Source organism: Notamacropus eugenii, chromosome 2 (assembly GCF_028372415.1).
Source record: "Notamacropus eugenii isolate mMacEug1 chromosome 2, mMacEug1.pri_v2, whole genome shotgun sequence".
NCBI classification, from domain to species: Eukaryota; Metazoa; Chordata; class Mammalia; order Diprotodontia; family Macropodidae; genus Notamacropus; species Notamacropus eugenii.
The window spans coordinates 465,622,246-465,645,359 of NC_092873.1; the positions used below are offsets into that span (position 1 = coordinate 465,622,246).

General features: G+C 35.0%; 1 protein-coding gene and 1 pseudogene across 5 annotated transcripts in view; both read right to left on the reverse strand.

Annotated features, from left to right (window-relative positions):
* The window catches only part of CEP350 (centrosomal protein 350), a 142,700-nt gene that overhangs the window by 77,682 nt on the left and 41,904 nt on the right, over positions 1 to 23,114 (reverse strand). For all 5 annotated transcript variants that reach the window (XM_072648498.1, XM_072648495.1, XM_072648496.1 and 2 more), the window contains exons 9-14: positions 19,668 to 19,814; positions 17,311 to 17,972; positions 16,558 to 16,679; positions 9,387 to 10,444; positions 5,104 to 5,254; positions 3,857 to 3,996 (exon numbers count right to left, since the gene is read on the reverse strand). In XM_072648498.1, coding sequence (XP_072504599.1) covers positions 3,857 to 3,996; positions 5,104 to 5,254; positions 9,387 to 10,444; positions 16,558 to 16,679; positions 17,311 to 17,972; positions 19,668 to 19,814 — 2,280 coding nt within the window. The remainder of the gene's footprint in view (positions 1 to 3,856; positions 3,997 to 5,103; positions 5,255 to 9,386; positions 10,445 to 16,557; positions 16,680 to 17,310; positions 17,973 to 19,667; positions 19,815 to 23,114) is intronic.
* On the reverse strand, positions 21,778 to 22,795 carry LOC140522001 (uncharacterized protein CLBA1-like; annotated as a pseudogene).

Genomic DNA, 23,114 nt, shown 5'->3' on the forward strand with positions numbered 1-23,114 from the left:
AAATATAAACAATTATTTAAACATCAGTTATTGTTAATAGCAAATGTTATTAATAACATAACAACAGTAATAACCATAAAAATCAACCATAAAAATCAACTTAATAAATATTTACTAAGAACCTATTATGTGGCAGTCATTGTGCTACGCTCTAGGGATAGAAAAAGAGGTAAAAGACAGTCCTTGCAAAATCAGGTACACTAATGAACTGCTAGTGGCATGGTGAACTAGTTCAACCATTATGGAAACAATGTGGAACTATGTCCAAAAGGCTATAAAATTGTGTAATACCACTACTAGGTCTGTATCCTAAAGAGATCAAAGAAAAAGGGCTACAAAACCTATTTTTAGCAGCTCTTTTTGTGGTAGGAAAGAATCAGAAACTAAAGGGATGCTCATCAATTGGGGAATGGATGAACAAGTCGTGGCATTTGATTGTAATGGAGTACTACTGTGCTATAAGAAATGATGAGGAAGGTGATTTCAGAAAAACATAGCAAGAACTATATGAACTGACTCAAAGTGAAATGAAAAGAAATGGGAGATCACCTTAAACAGTAAAAACAATGTTGTAATGATGAAATTGTGAAAGACTTGGTTACACTGAATAATACAATGATCCAAGAAAATTTCAAAAGACTCATGATGAAAAAATGCTATTCACCTCCAGAGAGAGAACTGATGAACTCTTAGTGCAAACTCAGTACATTTTTGTCACTTTCTTTAAGTTTCTTGGGTTTTTTTGGAAACATGGCTAATATGCAAATATCTTTTGCATGATTTCCCAAGTACAACTGATATCTTATTATGTGCCTTTTCAGTAGGTGTGGGCAAGGATGGAAGGGAGAGAGAGAAAATTTGGAACTCAAAATTTAAAAAGTTAAAAAAATTAAATGTTAAAAAAAAAGACAGGCCTTGCCTTCAAAAAACTTACAATCTAGAGGGTGAGACAAGATGTAAACAATTACATATAGTGAGGAAGAAAAGTAGGAACTTTTTAAAGAAACTAAGCCCACTAAGGTGAATGCAAAAGGAAATTATCAACTTAAGTTTTTAAAAGATATTAACAGAAGATGGAAACAAAGGCAAGTAACTGATGAATATAAATGGGATACACATCTACAAGAACACTATAAGAAGTTTTTAAACTTTAGTAAAACTGACACACTGGCAGAGAATTTTAAAAGCAACAAAAAGGAGGCTTTTTAACTATGTTGGAAGCAAGAGAAAGATTGAAGACGGGAAAGAATCAATGCGTGAGGTGGATGGGATCATAACTGATGGCAGAAATAATGTTCAGTTGTTTCAGTAGTGTCCAACTCTTTGTGACCTCATTTGGGGTTTTCTTGGCGATGATACTGGAGTGGTTTGTCATTTTCTTCTCCAGCCCATTTTATAGGTGAGGAAACACGCAAACAGGGTCGCAAAGTTAATAAGTGTGTGAGGCTAGATTTGAACTCAGGAAGGTAAGTCTTCCTGCTTTCAGGACTGGCATTCCATACTCTGTGAAAGCTAGCCACCCAATGCAAAACGTTGATTTTCAGTCATTTCAGTTGTGTCCAACTCTTTATAACCCACTTGTGGTTTCCTTGGCCATTTCCTTCTTCAGCTCATTTAACAGATGAGGAAATAGAAGCCTTGTTTTCTCTTCTAAAGAAAATGATCTCAGGTCTGACAAGGACAGAACAAAAATGGCTAGTAGGATGTTGAAACATAAAATAAGAAAATGGAAGAAGAGCACCAGAGCGTCTTCAATGACTTCAAAGAACCAATTCCAGATGAACAACATCCAAGGGAATTAAAAGAACTGGCAGATGTCATTGCTAAACTAATGGTCTATGAAAAAAATGCATAAAATGGAAGGGTCACAGGTCTAAAAATAGGCAAATGTTGTTCCAATGTTTAAAAAAGGAAAGGAGATTGATTCTACAAGCTGTAATAAACTTTACATTAATTTCAGGCAAAATTGTTGAACATATTATTAAAAGAATTTTTTATGATGACTAAGTTCAAATAGGCTCTTCAAGAACAAATTATGCCTGAAATATTCTCATTTCTTTTTCTGACGAAGTTAAAAGACTGATAAATCAAGAGAATGTTGTAGAGATAATGTATCTGGATTTCAGGCTGGTATTTTGCAAAATCTCTCATTATATACTCTGGGGATAAAATGGAAAGGTATAAGCTAAATAGTACAGTTAAGCAGATTTGTAAATTGTTGAATGACATCCTAAAGACTATGATCAATGGATCACTGTCAACCTAGATGGACGGTTTTCAGATGCCTTAGGGATGTTACTGGTCCTGTGCTATTTAATGTTTTCAATGACTTGAAAATAAAATTAAGTGCTATCTTTACTGAATGTTTCGGGGTTACTAAGCTGAGAATTATTATAACAGATGATTATATCACTAATGGTAAAAAACCAAAAATATCTTTATGCATTACAATAGGCCAAATCAATTAAGATGGAAATTAACATAGCAAAGTCCCCTCAAGAATTAAAGTTGAGGATCCCCTGAAGGACAATGGAGAAAAACAGAGTAAAGGCATAAGCAGGCTGCAACACATTGTAAACTTGGAAAAGTGATGTAAAAAAAAGTCAAAGAAAGGTATGACCAGAAAGAAGCACGAACTGGCAAAGGATAATGAAATGTTCTACTCATATACATGTGACGTCAAAAGAATACAAAGATGGCTTCCAGAATGATGGGTAGATCCTCTGTAGTAAATGTGCAATAGAATCTTTATAGGAGTTGCACAGGCTAGGCAGACATGGAGTAAATATAAAGCCCTACATACAGGTTAAAAAAAAATTAACCTCAAAGTTCAGACAAGATCAACACGAATCAACAGTGTAACACGCTAACCAAAAAAGCTAAAGTGATCTTAAACTAAATTAAGAGAATTTCAACATTCAAAGTAAAGAAAACAACAGTTCCATTGTACTCTATATACTTTAGTTGGTCAGAATGAGTTCTGAACACCACATCTCAGAAAGGACATTAATAAATTAGATGATGTCCAAGAAATAAAAACTAGGACATCAAGAAACAGATCATGCCACATAAAGATTCTAGAATGTAAAAGAAAAGACTTAGTAGAGACGTGACAGATGTCAAATATTTGAATGAATAAAGAAGGGATGTAGACTTGCTTTGCTTCTCACCAGAAAACAGAACCTCAGAAAAATGGAAGCTAGAGATGGAATTAGGCTTAGCATAAGAAAAAATACAACAATCACAACGTCTTAAAAGTGAAATTGACTACGTCAAAGAGTAGTGGATTCATTAATCGCCTAAGGGTACTAGATGGACACTTGGTCTAGCAGATTATAGAGGTGACACATGTTTGGGTATAATAACTGTTGTTAGCTTTTGAAGTTTACCCAATTCTGTGATTTAATCAAATTAAAGATAATACATGAAAAGCATTCTTCAATGCTTAAATGCTATAGAAATATCTGCTATTATCATTATTTTAGAACCATTAAAACATGAAGCATACTTTCTTATTAATGCAAGTAAACAACAATATTCACTTCTCAGAGTGAACCATAAATAAACCATTAGTTATTGTATTAACATTATAAAAGACATTTCTTAAAGTTTTAGCTGTAACAAAGGACATTCTGTTAAAAAGATTCACTACTGAGATAATTATACCAATGCCTTATTAAAAAAATTAATACATGCTTAAGAAAGTGATCAAATATTTGAAAATGTATTTTTTTTAAATAGTAAGAAATTGAACTTTTACATTTCTGACTTTTCCTCATTTCCTTATACAGAAATAAAGGATGTCTAAGAAATATCAAAAAATATAAGGTGCTCTCTACAAATGTGGAACACTTACATTCTTTTTTTTCCTTTCTTCCTTTCTTTCCTTTGGAAGAAGCAGAGGAACGAGACGATGTGACAGACTGGGTCCCTGCTGAATGTTGAGATTTCCTGCTAGAAGGTTCTTCCTGAATGCTTGAACTACTACTACTAATACTATAATAAAATAGATAATATTATCTTAAAAATAAGAAAAAAAATGCCATTACATATCCACATAATAAAAACTAAGCACATACCATACACACATTGCATTTAGAAAGGGCTGAAATCAAGGAAGACATGCATTTCACTTCTTTTTTTTTTATTGTCTTATAATCACTATGCCTTCATCTTTCCTAAGTAAAGGAAGCCATCTATATTTAGGCCATTACAACATAACAGAAATCAAAATTCAGATTGTAGGAGTTAACCTCTTTTCCCCTGCTAATAAGCTCTTTCAGTACTATGATAAGATAATCTATTTTAATCTAGGGGCATAATACATTTAACCATGTATTTATCAAACAATAGTATATCACTGCTATGCAAAACAGCCTTTTTAGAAATATGATCTTGTTAAAAAGTTCAGTTTTACATATTTTCTTTGCAGTTCTCGCTATAATAATCTTAATAATCATTATTTAACAATTTTGATTGATAATTTCTTTAATTCTGTATTCTGAACAACAGCATGCAAAAAAGACTGCTGCTGAATATGACAAGTAAATCACATAATGACAAATTAATGGGCAGCATATCTTTGTAGCAAATCTAAAGAAAGTGAAACAAGAAACTGTTCTACCCAAACTCTACTGCAGAAATTTAACTTTTTAGTTTATTTGTTTTTGGACATTGTGTCTTCCTATTTCCCTTAGGCTGCAAGTGCAGTGGCTACTCATGGGCTGAATCTCAGTACCAATCAATGTAGAAGTTTTGGCCTACTACTCTGTTTTTCTGACCTAGGCCAGTTCACACCTATGGGAAACTTACTATAAGAACACCTAATCACCATTAGCTTACTGTAGCTCAGAACTTTCAACTCAAGAGACATTCCAGTCTCAGGCTGCTGAAGTATTAGTATTAAGGATTACAGTAGAGAGCCACCACGTTCAGCATGGAAATTCAATTTTACTTTTTGTCCATGAATAAAGTTTCTTTGTGGAACCCTTTAGCAGACATACTAATATGAATAATTTTGAAAAGTAAATCTAATTTTCAAACCATTACTATTACATAAATTTCTTTTTCATATTTCAATTCATACTGTCAAAATAGTCTTACACAGGTTCATAAGCAGACTTTTTTTCTGTCAATGTTCCATTTGCTGGAGAGGATACAAAATCATCTTCATAGGAAACACTGCCTGTAGGTGTTGTGATGGGAAGCAAAGGCCGCAACACTGGTGATCCTTTATCCAACATGTCTTCAAAATCTGTCAAAAAGATATTATCAAGATGGAGTAAATATGAATAATGGGCATTCCTCAACATGAAGATTCTCCCCAAATAATTCAAACTTTCAAACTAACAAGGATGGTTTTCAAAACAGATCTATTGCAACAGGAGGGCTGTAAGGAAATGAAGCTAGGAAGTAACTAGAGTTTTAGACACAGAGTAAGGAAGATCTAAATTCATACCTAGCTTCAGACACTTACTGAGTTGTGTAACCTTGGACAAGTCATTTAATCTGTTTGCCTCAGCTTCCTCAACTGTAAAATGGGGGTAATAACCCCAAAGTGAGGATAAGAACAACACCTACCTCTCCAGGTTGTTGTAAAAATCAAATGAAATATTTATAAAGCATTTAACATAGTGTCTGGTATATACAACAGACACTACATAAACACTAAATAAAATTTATTGTTGTTGTAGCTGTTATTAAAAAATATTCTTAGAATACATAAAAATCACAAACTATATCTAGCATTATTTTACTTTTAAATTTAAGAAAAATTTTAAAAAACAACAACACAGGAACCACTTTAAACCATTAACATCAGTTACCTTCCTGGAAGAATACTTAACAAAGCAAAGCAACAGAGGACACAAACTCACCCAAGCACAGAAATTCAAACAATGTTAGTTAGACCTAGAGAGAAGCTCAGAGGGAATCTAGTACTAAGAAAACTGCAGCCATAGGTCATAAAGTGCATAAGGAATAAAGGTAGGACTAAACAACTGAGATCTTCTGAATCCTAGTTCAGTATTCTTGCCATTACTGAATGCTAAAATAAATGCAAGCAGCAAAAACTACCCAGGATGCGGTGATAGTTCCCGCAAAGCACACATTAAACTCAAGGTGGGAAATTCTGTAGGCATGTCAGCAAGGGTAAAGTGGAATCCAGGTAGAAAAGACAGCACCTAGAGTAGATCCTTTAAAAGGACCCAGAGCCAGTAGGCAAACACAACTTTACAAAACTTACATGAAAATTAGGTTTATTACAAGATAAATGAACATTCATGTGGAACCCAAAGAATTTGTAATCCATACAGAAGTTTGCATTTTTGTAACAAGACAAAGAAAGGAGGAGGTACCAGAAATCTTTACCTAAAGGGGCATGACATGGGAAGAGGAAACATGCAGTAAAGGTGGGAAAAGGACAAAACCCCTCCCAAAAGGGAGGAATAAGGTAATGGCAAAAGCCACATTCTTTTACCTTGGGAACTGCTAGACTATGAAAATAGGATGACCTGCATATCTACAAGGGTCCCAGATGCACAAGTTATTTCTCAGCCTAGTGCAGACTGACTGGCTTCTATCTTGACTCTCAAGGACACAAAGGGAGTCCAGGTTGAGATGCAAACAACATATTATATCACCAAGGGCAGGAAGGGGGTGTGGGGAGGTGGGTGCTTTGTCTTTGACACATTCAGGGCCTCCTGAATACTTTGGAACCAGTGTTTCTGGAAAATATGGCAACTCAAAAACACAAGCTGAAGGGTCTCCTTAACACATAGGAGAAGAAAAGAAGAAAAATGGATAGGGTTAAGTACTGTTAAAACTTTTTGTTTTGTAGCCTCAAAATTTCTGGGTACATCATGAATTAGTTTATAAGGTCCAACTACTACATTTTTAAATAATAAAAACCAATCTGACAATTTTCAGACTAAGTTCTAAATTTATTTTTCTCTCACAATCCACTAACACTATCCTACTCCCAACATCATCTACCACAATTCAAATGTATAAATTGATTCTATTTAGGTTCATAGCTCTGAACAGAAAACCTAACAACCCATACTACCTACCTGAGTCACTTTAAATTTCATCTGAACTAGACCATCTACTTCAGAAGTTAATTCCTCTACATCTACTTCAGAAGTTAATTCCTCTACATCTCTTCCGCTATCTTATGCTATGAGAAGAAATGAAAACATAAATAACACACTTTCCTTCACCAGAAAACTACATGCTAAATATCATATTACTCATATTTTAATGGAGATTCACTAATAAATCAGATGATGACCAGTATGGTCAGTACTGTAGGAGATCACTATTTGAAAATACATTTAAGTGTGTTATATGTCAGCACAATGACAGAATGGGGACAGAACTAGCTTCAGAGCTAAACAAACCTAAATTCTACTCCTGATTCTTAAATATACTAACTGTGAGACCATAAGAAAATCACTTAACTTTCCTCAACTGTCAAATAGTCAAAAGACATGAACAGATGCCCATCAATTGGGGAATGGCTGAATAAGCTGCAATATATGGTAATGGAATATTATTACACTATAAGAAATGACAGGTAGTATGACTTCAGAAACATCTGGCAAGACAAGAACAGATGCAGAGTGAAGTGAGTAAAACCAGAAGACTATACACAATAACCCCAACACTGTATGATGAACAACTGTGAATGACTTAGCTATTCTCAGAAATACAATGATGCAAGGAAATCCCAAAAGATTCATGATGAAAAATACTATCTGCCTCCAAAGAAAGAACTGATGGAGTCTGAATACAAATTACTTTCTTTACTTCATTCTTCTGGGGTTTGAATTTTCTTCCACATGACTAATATACAAATATGTTTTACATGATTGCACATGTATAACCTATATCAGACTGCTTGGTTGTTGTCCTTCATTTTCGAAGAGGACCAAAATGACATTGCCATGATAAAGTGAAGTTTTCAGGGTGTCCGACTGTGGCTGATCAGACCACTATGAGCTCGGAAGGCTCTACCACAGGTTGGGCACAGATAGTCCATATGAATTTTTGGGGTGGGTACTCCAAATTTGTGCATCCTACATTTACTTTGTGCTTTCTCAATTCTGCTTTTGCTCACAGAGCACAGCACCCTTTCTGATGTGGGCACACCATGCTGAGCAGTCCTGTGCCAGTGTCCCATGATGCACAGTCAAATCCAAAGCTCTTAAGAGTGTTATCGCTTCTTCTGACCACCATGTGATAGCCTGCTTACCATCTCAGGGAGGGAGGAGGGAAGGGAAAAATAGAGAATTTGGAACTCAAAATTAAAAAAAAAAAAAGAATTAAAAAAAGCTTACATTTTTGGGAAAAAAATGTCATTTAAAAAAACACAAACAGGCAATTTTCAGAGAAAGAAATCCAACATATCAAGTAATATGTAAAAATGCTCTAAATCACTAATAATTAGGAAAATGCAAATTAAAACAACTCTGAGGTACCACCTCACACTCATCAGACTGGCAAAGTTAACATAAAAATATGACAAATGCTGGAGGGAATGTGGGAAACCAGGTACATTAATGCACTGCTAGTGAAGCTTTGAAATGGTATAGTCATTCTAGAAAGCAATTTGAACTATAACCAAAAAGCTACTGAAATGTGATACACTTTTAGATCTATAAGCCAAAAAGATTAAAGAAAGAGGAAATGGACTTATATGTACAGCAATATTTATATCTTTTTTTTGTGGGTGCCCATCAACTGGGGAATGAATGAATAAATTATGGCACATGCTGTAAGAAAAAAGATGAAGGGGATGATTTTAGGAAAACCTGGGAAGACCTGTAAGAACTGATACAAAATGAAGGAAGCAGAACCAGTAGAACAATTTCTATAAGAACAGCAATATTGTAAGGACAAACCTTAGAAAGACTTAGGATCTATGATCAGTGTAAAGACCAACTATAATTTCCAGAGGACTTTGTGATGAGACATGTTATTCACCTCCAGAGAGAGAAGTGATGGATTCAAGACTGCACCCAGAAGCATATTTTGCCTGGGGGCAGGGGAGGAGATAATTATTATGGTTAATTTGTTTTGTCTGGCTATACATGTCTATAATGGGTTTTATTTTTCATGCTTTCTCAAGGGGATTTGTTAAGAGGAGGTAGGAGAGAATCATTAGCTGAAAATAAAGCTGAATTTTTTAAAAAGTCATTTAATCTCTCAGTGTCCTAGGAAGCTCAAAATCTATAAATTCCAGAGCAGGTGCTAACTTCCATTTGCAGAAGGAGTTTCCCCAGCATTAGTTCCTAATATCAATGAAATTCTAGGTCCAGTTCCCCACCTCCTCCCTCCCTGTAAATGTAAATGAAACCGATAAAAGATCTATTGACTTTTCTCACCTTTTCCATAGAGTTGATAAGACTTTGCAAAAATGTTAATGACACTATGTGGACTTCCTTTTGTCAATTCTTCCCATGATCCTTTGCTTTGTGTGCCACCTGTTTGTCCAAAAAGTGGTGAGAATTTCTCAGCATCTTTTTGAAACTCTATGATAGGATCATAGGTATTTCTTTCCCCAGCACAGAATTCCTTCTCCTTGAAGATTTCAGTCACCGTCTTCAGAGGGGAGTGCCCACCCTTGCCTTCTTCTTCCTCAGAGAGGCTCCCCTCACTAAGAAGAGGACCTTCACTAACTGAATCTGTGCTTGAATCATGAGATATTTGGACTTTGTCTTGACCACAAACCTGGGTGTCAAAGTCAGGAGAATCAGTTTGCCTCTTACTTAACTGTGCTAGTAGTCCTTCTGGTTTATGAGGTGATCGTAATCCAAAGCTTGATACAGAACTATGAGGCCTAATCATCTCAGGAAGTTTTTTAAACTCACTAAGGTTTCCCACTCCAGGAAGACTATCATCAAAGCCTGTGTGTGATACACAGGTCCCAAGCATCTTCTGAATTCTGGCAGAAAAAATATCTTCATTATCCTCTTTCACAGGTGGACTCACAGGCTTAACCCAATGTCCATCCTCTTGGGGACCTTGCTGTACATTATAGTCAGTGTTCCATGTTGTTCCATAGTTAATGTTGGCACCAGCTAACTTCTTGGCTTCATTTTCAATTCTGCTGGACAAAGAAGCCGCTGTTGCTTTTAGGGCTTCAATTCGATCTAACTTACTTTTGTACTGGTTTGGACTAGGTTTTATCAAAGCATCTTGCTGTGTAGTCGTTGAGGTCACGTACAGTTGTGGTGTCAGAGTCCATGGCCCAGTGCCTACACCTTGGTTTCTCCTGGTTGACAATATAGATTCAAAGTCGTTCTGCAAAGTCCCTACATGCTCTATGTCCAAAAGCTGGGAGAGTAAACATCCAGTTGCTTCAATTAATGGCTGTTGGGGAGGATAGGTCCTTGGGCTCAATCTATCTGGTTGCATCCATGCTGGTTCTACCAAATCACTTCTGGAAAAAAAAAGTAGTACCAATTAGGTTAACCAATCTTTATAATTAAGACAACATATTACATAAACTATGAATTATATAATATCTAAATCATAAAATATAGGTAGATTTAATTTTTTAAATGAGTATTTACATCTGAAACCTATAAATATCATGTGGAAAAAAATTAAGACTACTACATATTAATATGAATATAGTACTCAGATGCAAATTAAAATCAGTAAATATATATTAGGTTCCTATAATGGAACAGAAGTTCCTTAAGGGCAGAGACAACTTCTGTTTTTATTTGTATCCCCAGTACTTATCACATGGTAAACATTTCATAAATGCTTACTGATTAACTGATACAGGGGATTTAAAGAAGGTTTAACCCCATCTCAGAAAAGGAAATTGAACAAGCCATCAATGAACTCCCCAGGCAAAAATCTCCAGGACCGGATGGATTTAGAAGAGAATTCTATCAAACATTTAAAGAACAGTTAATTCCACTGCTATATAGATTATTTGGGAAAACTGAAGAAGAAAGAGTTCTTCCAAATTCCTTTTATGATACAAATATGGTTCTGTTACCTAAACCAGGAAAAGCCAAAACAGAGAAAGAAAATTATAGACCAATTTCTCTAATGAACATAGATGCAAAAAGTTTAAATAAGATATTAGCAAAAAGAATACAGCAACGTATCACAAGAATAATACATTATGATTAGGTAGGAGTTATACCAAGAATGCAGGGCTGGTTCAATATTAGATAAACTATTAGCATTACTGGTCATATCAATAATAAAATTAACAGGAATCACGATTATCTCAATAGATGCAGAAAAAACTTTTGACAAAATACAATACCAATTCCTACTGAAAACACTGAAAAGCATAGGAATAAATGGAACTTTGCATAAAATAATAAGCAGTATCCACCTAAAACCATCAGCAAGCATTATATGCAATGGGAACAAGTTAGATGCATTTCCAGTAAGATCAGGCATGAAACAACGATTTCCATTATCACCACTGTTATTCAATATGGTATTAGAAATGCTAGCTGTAGCAATAAGAGAAGAAAAAGAAATTTAAAGAATTAGAATAGGCAAAGAAGAAACTACTTGATATAATAAACAACTTCGGCAAAGTTGCAGGCTACAAAATAAACCCACATAAATCATCTGCATTTCTATATATTACTAACAAAGTCCAACAGTAAGACACAGAAAGAGAAATCCTGTTTAAAGCTACGATAGACACTGTAAAATATCTGGGAGTCTACCTGCCAAAACAAACCCAGGGATATATGAACACAATTACATAACATTCTTCGCACAAATAAAGTCAGATCTAAGTAAATGGAAAAACATCAGTGGCTAGTGAGTAGGTCAAGCTAATATAATAAAAATGACAATACTACCTAAATTAATTTACCTATTCAGTGCCATACCAATCAAACTACCAGATAATTATTTTCTAGAGCTAGAAAAAATAACATCAAAATTCATCTGGAAGAACAAAAGGTCCAGAATATCAAGGGAACTAATGAAAAGAAATACTAGGGAAGGTGACCTAGCCCTATCAGATCTCAAACTGTATTATAAAGCAGCAATCATCAAAACTACTTGGTACTGGCTAAGAAACAGAGGGATAGACCAGTGGAATAGGTTAGGCACTCAAGACACAGTAGTTAAAGAATACAGCAATCTACTGTTTGATAAACCCAAGGACCCTAGCTTCTGGGATAAGAACTCACTGCTTAACAAGGAAAACTGGGTAACAGTGTGGCAGAAACTGGGCACAGACCAATGCCTGACACCATACACAAGAATAAAGTCCAAATGGATACATGAACTAGGTATAAAGATTGATACCATAAACAAATTAGGGGAGCAAGGAATAGTGTATTTGTCAGATTTATGGAAAATGGAGAAATTTATGATCAAACAAGAGATAGAGAACATTATGAAGTACAATTTTTGAAGTACATAATTTTGATTACATTGAACTGAAAAGTTTTTGCACAAACAAACCCAATGCAATCAAGATGAGGAGGGAATCAGAAAACGGAAAAAGAATTTTTGCAACTAGTGTCTGTGTCCATACTAAGTCTGGCAGCAAGTTGGAGGGGTGGGGGCAAAGCAGCAGTGAAGAAGAGAGGGGGCAAAGCAGCAATAAGGAGGAGGCTGCCTAAAGAAAGGCAAATTTGTCCAAGTTGGAAATACAGTAGGTAGAATCCTCCCTGCCTATCAGCATTGGGATTAGGTCCATACATGACCACTGCACCTAAGAGTCTGGTGAGATAGAAAGACCCAGTCTCAAAAATAACAAAAATTGAAGTCCTTTACATATATTATCCCATTTGGTTCTCACAACCACCACCTTGTAATAATGTAGGTACTATTTCCCTCATTTTACAGTTGAGGAAAATGAAGCTCAGAAAATTAAAGCGAGATGCCCATGTTAACTCGGGTCTTTCTAACTCTAAGCATTTTATTCTCATTGATGACAGGATGGCATATGGAAGAAGTATATGTCTGTGTCTATGTCTGTGTCTATGTCCACGTACGGGGGGTTGAGGGAGGGGATGTGGAGGGGTAGGGGTAAAGGAGAGACGACAGAAGGGAATACCAGCATATAGCAAGAAAGAAGAATGTGTATTAATGTGCCTGAATATAATGTCATATCTGTGGATGCTAAGTTGGAATAAGAATGTAAAATGTGTTCAGGCTGCTATGGTCCAGTACAGAATGTAGGCAAAAGGCAGAAACAGAAAAGTCAAAACAGCAAAGGGTCTCAAAAGGAAAGAGCACTAGGCTTCTAGTCCGAAAAGGCAGGTTCAATTCCTGGATCTGACACACACTGTATAAACTAAGGCAAGTCAGGCAGCCTCTTTGAGTTAGTTTCCTCATCTATCAAGTAAGGATAATATCTACAATAACTTTCAGGATTGTTGTTAGGAAGGTACTCTGCAAATCTTTATTAAACACACAAATGAAGTTATTATTGTTATTGGTTCTGTCCAGTTCAAAATTGCTATCAATAACAGTGATGAAAATATAAAAAACATAGAAACATGTCAAATGTGAAGGATGACTCAAAACTAGAAGAGACAGAATTAAGTTTCAAAACTATCTGGACATGAATTAACTCTGGGTCAAGAGCAACAAAACAAAATTCAACAGAGATAATTATGAAGTCCCAAAATTCAGTACTGTCTAATTTTTACTTTTTAAAGTACAAGTAAAGGTGGATAAAGAAGACTGAGCATAGTAGTAGCTCTGGCAAAAACAAATAAATCTGGGGTGTTTTAATTGACCCTGATCTTAATCTGAGTCAATAGTAGGCCTTCAAAGAAAAAAAGCTAACTCAATCAATCTTAGGTTGTATTAGTATAAACATAGAATCCAAATCATAGGCAGGAAGTAAAAGATGCACAGCAGTTTGTGTTCATTGAAGAACTATGTTCAGCTCTCAGTATTACATTTTCATTTTAAGAAACACACTGACATGATCGAAAACATCCAAAGAAGGATGTCTGTAATCACAGAGTCTGAAAACCATGATATATGATCAATGACTCAAGAAAAAAAAGTCTATAAAAAAGAGTGGGATTCACTTTAATTCTTCTATGCAACATGACTAATATGAAAATGTGTTTAATAAGAATATATGTGTAGAAGCTGTATAAGATTGCATGCCATCTCAGGAGGTGGGGGGAGATAAAAATCTAAGACTTATGGAAGTGACTGTAGAAAACTGAAAACAAATAAATTAATAAGAAAAATAAAAATAAAGACCTTTCCCTACATCAAAAATAAATAAATAAAATAAAAAAGAATGGGAGCCATGGTAAAAACTCTCTTTAAATATGTGAAGGGCTGCCAAGCAGACACAAGGAGAGACATCCTGTGTTGTCCACTGGCAAAACTAGGACCAAATGGTAGACATAACTAGGAGAGAGAGTACAACTAAATATGAAAATATTTTCTAACAACAATGGAACATATACTCAGTAAAAGGGGCAGATTGAGGGACTGGACTTGTGATTTCACTGGTGTGAATTATATTCAGCCACACTGATAGACATATGAAAAAACTCCCTCCTAGTTTGGCACATTCTGTGAAATTTGAAATCTCAGAAAAGCTGCCTACAGCATTGAGAGGTAAAGTACCTAATCTAGGGTCACACAGTCAATACATATGAGAAGCTAAACTTCCTGGTTCTAAATCTAGCTCTCAAGCCACTGTACAACACCATATAATTTTACTATGTAGAGAGATACAAAATATACAAATGCCGTTCTCAAGACATTTTAAGCAGCATGCATGTCACTAAATATTACAGTTGATTAAGGAAAAGATTTCTGTTTAAGAAATTTCTAAAGATACCTTTCTCTATGCTTGAAATCTTTTGATTTTTGAGTACTCCAAAACCAGAGAATGAGCTCCAAAAGCACCTAACAACCTCCATTTAGATATCATGGGCTTGAAACAGTCTCCAGACTAGGAAAACATAGTTACAGCATAGAAATCCCTATTTTGCAGGGACCTTTAGCACTTAATATAATTTATAAAGTACCTATTATAGCAAGTACTAGAAAACTATCTTTATTCCCATATTAAAGACAAGGAAACAAGATCACATAAATGAAATGACTTGCCTATGATCATACAGCTAAGAAGGAGTTCAACTCATATTTTTGGACTCCCACTCCAGCACTTCTTCCATTACAACCCACTGGGAGGGGCCTTTTAAGTGATGGGATCATCAGTTCAGGAAGGAGGGGATCTTCAAATGTACAAAACTAGGAGTCAAAAGAATGTGCCACTGATAGTAATAGAGGAACTTGAGAAAGGGCTACTGCCCTTTTAGAGTTGCTTTCAGTTTTTACTTAATTAAATTTCAGGTGCTGATTAGACATCAAAGGTACAACAGAGTATAATAATTCTAAGGAAGATTAGAAAGAGTATATGAACTATAGTCGACCTCAAAAGGAAGACTAAAATGCTATCTATATTAAACAACTATATAACATGTTCCAAAATCATTAATAAAAAAGAAATACAAATTAAAATTCTGAACTTTGACTTCATATTTATCAAATTCTAAAGGTGATAAAAGATCCTAAGAGCCAATATTAGGACTATCAGAAGACAGACACCTTGGTAGTTGGTAGAATTATGAAAGGTTCAATCCTTCTGGGAAACAACTTCGAATTAGAGGGCAAAAAATTACTAAAATGTTCTTACTCTTTGACCCAGGAACTCTACTACAAAGCATATGCCCCAAGGAAGGCAATGACAAACAGAAAGGTTCCATACATAACAAAATATTCATATCAGCCTCTATTGCAACAAAACATCTGAAAAGAAAATGGTTACCCCCTGACTGGGGAAGAATTTAATAAATTATAGTCTTTCACTATATTGGGCAGCTAGGTGATGTAGCGTCTAGAGTGCCAGGCCTATAGTCAGGAAGACCTGAGTTCAAATCTGGACTCAGACACTTACTAGCTGTGTGACCTAAGCAAGTCACTTACTCTCAATGCCTCAGTTTCCTCATCTGTGAAATGAGCTAGAAAAGGAAATGACATACCACTCCAGTATCTTTGCCAAGTTGGACATGACTGAAAACAACTAAACACATATCATTAGAACAGAGTATTACTGAATCACAAAAAATGACAGATATGCAAAATTCAGAGAAGCATGAAAAGATATGTATGATCTGATACAAAAAAGGAACCAAGAAAACATAAAGAGCAAAGATACATTTTCACAATGAAGACAACATTAAAAGGCAGCCTTACTCAGATTAGGGCAATAACCAAATATTTCCAAAGAACAAATTAAACACACTCCTCTCAGTAAACAAGAGGATTGGGATGGATCAGGGTGTTACACGATGGATATGAAATGGTATGTACCTTATTAGACATATTAGCTCTGTCAGTTGAGTTTTGCTAATCTGTTTATCTGTGTTACAAGGAAGCGTTAAAGGCAGGAGTGGGAAATATAGGGAGACTAATATGTAAAAAGCAAAAGACATAGCAAAACTTTTTTTAAATGTTACATTAAACTCCCTATTTTATTCTGAAAGGACTGTATTTCTCTGCACATCTTACCTCACAAGGGGTTGCAGAGGTTCTGAGAGAGACATGTCACTACTAGAAGACGCACTCGGGGGGCGTTCTTGTACTTTGTTTTCTTTGTCAGATTCTCCAGATGGTTGGTACCCTGGTCTTACCTACAAAAAATCAAATTTATGTTAGCCTTATCAAAATGAGAAATCCTTCAAAAAACCCAAAACAAACTGGTGTCACTTCAGCTTTAGTCTATATGTGTGCACATGTTTAAAAGTAAAGCCAATTAAGTTTAGCTTTCCTTTAAATGAAGGTCTAAATAAAAACAAGACCACTTCACAGCGTTTTGCTCTCATCCATGTATCATAAAATTAAACATGACAAGGATCAAAGTTAAATATTCATATTACCAGAAGCCATATCCTAGCTAAGAGCACAATAAACCACAAAACTGCATCCATTATTAATACAATCTAACATTCTCCATCAAGATTTTGTGAGAAATCCAGGCCAGAATGTAATTAATAGCCTTGACAATGAATACAAAGATTAATATCCATCCTAAGAAAATTCAATTTCAGTTACATTTTCCATTACTTTTATTTATTCTCTAACCCTCCCTATTTTAGTTAATACATAGGGGTCATTATCATTACCTAGTATGTTCTGAATGACTGACATCTGGAATATTAGGAGGTATAGCTCATTTTATATCAAGCAGAAAAATACCCCAAGCTTATCTAAAACACGATTTCCTTCCTCACTATATTTTTATCCCTAAAAGTACAAAACTACCTGTGGTTCTTGTGTAACATGTAGCTGAGGAGATGGCTCTTCTAATAAGGCTTGTTCTAGCAGCAGTTTAGAGTAAGTTTCCTGTAACCTCCTGGCTGCTGAAGGCTCAGAAGACGGCACATTTTTCACTTTACTAAATGCTTCCTTCTGTTTCCGGTAAAGCTCCTGCAGTCGTTTGTTCTTTTGTTCAGTTGCCTCTTTCTGAGCCTTCTTCTCTTCATTCTGCCTCCTCTTTCTTTCCTCTTGCTGTCTAACAATGTACTGGCGCACTTCATCTGTATCATAGTGCCTTTTTTTAGAAATAACAGGAGGATCATCATTAGTTGTTAACTTCTCTGGTTTTCTTTTAACAGGGCTATGATTCCTGGAAATTTGGGCTGGCACCACAGGCTTTTGATTCTGCCGATCTCCAGTTTCTTGCTTTGTAGCTTGCGGTGCAGAATCCAGCTGAAGATCATCAAGAATTCCACGAATTTCAACTGGCAAAAAATCCTTGTTTAAGGTGTCTTCCTCTGGTTTACTATCTGGGAGAGAAGCAGGCAATTTCTTGAAGTTATTCTCAAGCCGAACCCTGCTTCGTGAACGTTCTGTGCTTCGAGGATGACGACGTTTATGTGACATATCCAATCTAGGATCAGACTCTGCTCTTCCAATTTGGCCAACTGCAGAGTAAATGTTATTAGTACAGTAGTATGTTATAAAATGCATTTCTAGGAATTTATTACATTAAAAAATAAATGAGGCAATTTCTTTTCATCTTCACAGATATACAGTCAAGTAAGCAATGAAAAATCATCTATAATTCTTAATGGAAAGAGAAATGCTAGCTAGTTTCTCTGCAAAAAAAAAGGAGAGAACTTTTTTTAAAAATTAAATTTGGAAAATCTCCATTAAAAACATCTAGGCTTTGCAAAGATAAACATGCATCTATGCCAAAGCTAAACCATAAAGATACCAAATGAAGCCCATTGCATGTAAAAGTCTAAAATACCAGTAAAGCCACATAAAATGGCACTAAGTTCAGGGAATGAAATGTGTGTGAATATGACACAGAATTTCCAAAAGAGCAACATTTCTTTAAAAGTCTGCCTTAATTTGATGTCTGGAACAAAAAAATTCAAACGAAACTCCAGCTACCCAATTTATCTACATAATCATGTTTATGTTATAATAATACCTGCAGAAAACAAATGTTTCTATTTCTAGGAATAGTTTACATGTAATTTAAAATAATGCTCTGTGAAGGGAGGACCTCATATAGCACTCTGCTTAGGCTCTCATTACATAGTATTTTGTATCTGTCATAAGTTCCTTCTAAACTAAGTTTCACAAGGGAAGAAAATGTATCTTATTTAACTATACTTTTACTCAGACCTAGCACAGTGCTTTCTAGGCAGGAGACATTTAACAAATGATTGCTTAACTGAACTGGATAATTTCTAACTGAGGGTAACTTTCAATCTACTTAGAGCAATATAGAAGGAGAACAGCTACAATTTCAAGGGGAGGTATTTAAAACAGATAAATAAATAACCACCAATGTTACCACCACCACCACCACCCCCCTGCCAAAAGGCACATACTATGAAAGCAAATTGTGTACTACTATGTATGTGTGCATGCATCTATGGATGTATGCTTGTTTATATGCATTATAAGTATCCACTGTCGTGCTAAATTCTTTAGGTTCTCAGGATGTGTATTTATCTGTCTACTTACAAAGTTGGTTGAAAATATCACACTGAAAAAATAAATATGCATCCCATATATATTATGTTATACAAGGTGGCCCAAAAGTCTTAGTGATGTTTTAAGCTATGCTTAAAGCGGCACCAAGACTTTTGGGACTCCTTGCATTTACTTTTCTATGTAGAAAACTATTTCATTTCTTTAAGAATCTTTTACTGAAATTAAAATTAAATAATATTTCTATTCAGGAAGCCTTTGTAGCTTAAAAATAATAGTTAACATGTGGATATTTTAAAACATAAACAAAGCTAGAACATATGCTCAATAAAAGTAAAACATCCATTATTTCAAATTTCAACCAAGACCCTGGCAACAACATAAAGTGCTTTTATGTTCATGTATGATATAGGAATAAAAATAATAAGGATGATAATGATAAATGATAAATGATACTGAAGAAAGTGCTGCCTACATCATTTCCTTCTGACAAGACTTCCTGTACATGCAATCAAATTAAATTCTTTTTTTGGGTATCTCCAAACTGCCATGATGCCCTAGTCCTGAATACTCCCAAATGAGTGTTTTACCACAAAAAAGTGTTTGTATGTGAATTTCTAAAGCTGATTCAGTTGCCCTTTGCCCCGTTATAGTAAATTATAATGCTTCACCAGATTTTGTAGTCTTCTCTTTTCCATTTCTATCGCTGGACTCTGTCCTTCGCTCTCTTTGTTCTATTCTGGGTGCTGGACCCAAAATCTTCTTTACTAACTTTTGTCCATCTCTCCAAGAGGATGTGCTTATCATATGGCCACCACCTGCAACATAAAATTACACTGAATTTGAAGTAGTTAGCTCTGGAAACGTATCTATTAAGCCAAATGGATTTAGCAATTTGTCTTATATTATCCATCATCAAGAAGAAGCTTAAATTTGATGATTTCTATCTGGATGCCAAATACCCAAATGATTTAAGGGTAGTAGGTTTAAATCCTGTTTCACCATCAATGAAACCAGTACCTTGAAAATAATGTCACAGATATTATGGGAATTTTTTTTTGCATGACTATACATATTTATAAAAAGTTTTTCTTGCCTTCTCTGTGGGTGGAGGAAGGAAAGAAGGGAGCGAGAGAACTCAGAACTGAAAATAAAACTGAGTTTTAAAAAAAAAAAAAAGCAACACATCAAACAGCCTCTTTAAGCATAAGGCCTCCATAAATTCTGAAGATCAGGCAGAAAATCCAACTAAGATCTAACTGTTAAACAGTATAAGTACTGGGTAAAGATTTCTTTTAAACGCATAACTAATAAGTAATGTTTGTATTTATTTTAAAAATTTCTAATAGATAAGTTTCAATAAAAAATTTTTAAAGAAGTGAAGCCTAAATAAAGATCAGCATCCATTCTAAAGGCTACAACAATCTGTGCTTACTTTAGAATATGATCCAATTAAACATTTACTGACTCTATACTTATGAACAAGACAGGGAACAATATTTTGTGACATTGTACCTAACTTGACACAGGAACTTTAATAGAGACATACCACCTCCAAGGACTCTTTTGCTTTTATGTTACTACACAAAGAATCTGCGAAGAGGCTCATCTTGAATTTTAGCTGGGTTACCAAATGTGACATGTAATTATCTGTAGCTTTTCATTTCTAGGAATAATTTGTCACTGGTAGGAAAAAGAGACATTCACTTATAACCTGATGTTTTTTGTTTTGCTTTTTTTGTATTCAGAGAACTTTATTTGATAAAATGTTACAAAAGTCTGTACGGATTTGGTTGCTCCTGTCATTTAAAAAGGGCTAATTCTTCAGAGGAAACATGGAAGTTTTCATTTGGATTTTCCATAAAACAAAGTTTAAAATGGAATTAAACCATTGCCCATCAATGTTACTTTGTCAAAGTCATCAATTACAAAGAAAAACATCATGTTATCCTAGGTTTAGTACACAACACACAACATGAGTTTCCCAAACAGAAGACTGAAGTGTCTCCAGAAAGATCTTTAAAAGTAAAAGGGAAAAACCACTGAACTTACGATTAAGATATTTTGGGGAGATACCTTTAGGATTTCCTTCATCTTTTGGTTAGAATATATTTTAAAAATACCATGTTTGAACCTATTCCACACAAATATCATGGCAGATATCTCCACAGGAACATTTTCCAGTCTTAACCATAGTATGCCACTTGAAACAAAACAAATAACTATGCAGACTAGGCTGACACTGAAAATATTCACAGTCTGTGACATTCTGAAATCTTTCCTAAGAATTTCTAATTCTATTCATGTTCAAAAAAAGGTCAATGAATGAGTCATGACACTGAAGAATATCTGAAGAAAAGCTGCCCCCTTCCCCAATATTTGAGATCAGTAGATTTGTGTTGCTACCATGGAAAAAGCCTCAGATGCAGGCCAAAGAAATCTTCATTTCCAATAGCTAGCTGAGAGACTCCTGTACAGAAACTTTGTTAAATATATGGTATCCCCAAGTTTTAAACTGACAATCCATTCCTTTCAAGGCTTCTACCTGGGTATTTATTGAATAAAAACTAGAGGTCTAAAGTAAAGGGGAAGAAGTCTTTATTTGCTAATGGTAAATTAGGGGTGGCCAGAAAATAATACCTTTAAAAATAGAAAGCACGCTCTTCAATAGAAAGCTAGCTCTATTTTCACCCATAACTAATTCTAACAGAAACTTGTAGCCAAACTGTTACTCTCAATTGGTACCTGAGAATGTCTGGTTTATCACCTCAAGGATGTGTATGATTTCCAGGTTCTGATAATCAATTTGTAGAAAAATCTAAAATTTTCTTCCACAATAAAAAGTATTTTTCTTTATCAAATATCACTATTATAAAATTTAATTTTTAGATTCAAGGAAGTAAAAAGTTTTTCCTTTCTTGAAACTTATGTATTGCATATTTCCAACAGAAGGAGTCTTCTTCAAAAAACAAGTTGTATATAAGCAGGCTGCTATGTCAGGGAGCTGAGGATTCAAAGAGCTTGGTTGAAATTAGTGCCTTGGATTATTAAGATTAAAACCATTTACTTCTGTTAACTCTTCATTCTCTTTCAGGTATGAATCTTTCAGAATGTGATTCTTATCTTCTGAAAAATCTTTTTGATTAGCATCTATTTATCATAAGAATAAGTAAGAAATTTTCCTGTCAATGAGATATATTCCAGACGCATTTTGAAATGGATATGCTATCTTTATCTTGAAGAATCTTCTAGAGTTTTGGGGACACAAAGCAAAATTACTTATTTATAGGTTTGCAGCTAGTATTTTTATTACGTATTTATAGAAATTAGTATAAGGTCCAAGTATCCTTTGTCATCTGTTGTATGGATCCTTCTTGAAAGACAAGTTTAGAAACATTCTCTTAGCTGAGATTGATCTTAAGAGGTAAAAAGGCAACAGTTTCCATCATACTAGGTAAACTATCAGACTGCAGATAGTCACAAGAGGTTACATGTGATATCCATTTAAATTTGGATCACTTTCACATGCTCATGGTGCTCCTGACCTCTCCAGAACTTCTAGAATCTTGAAACTGTCAGACTTGTCAAAAAATCCACAGCCAACAAAGGTATGCCAGAGCTGTTGTGTTCTATGGAACCCGAAGAGTTGCTATCAGAAATACATGATTCCCAGGCAACAACGGGGACAGTAGCATGTCTTGCTTTGCCTCCCAGTGATGGTAGACCAGAAAAAGTTATTTCCACTAAGAAGGTTCCCTATCACCATAGCCCCTATTACTGGAGACATATTTTCAACCATTTTCTTGGGAGGTAGGAATTGCTGACAGAAGCCCTTTCCACTGTTACCATCACATCACTGAGAGAGCCCACTGGAAATGTCCTGTTTGCTGAACATCTCTGTCAATGGATGCTAGTCCTACATTTTCAGAAAGGAAATTTTCAAGGGAAATAAAAACCTTGGAACCAAGAACAGTCAATAAAATGTTTGTCCAGAGAGGCCACTCAATTTCTCCTTTGCCTTAAAAAAAGGTAACTACTACATGGCTCTGTTGCTACCCATCCAGGACAGTCTGGTCTTTTTATTCAGGGGCCTATTCAGGGCACTTTCCAGTCTGAGT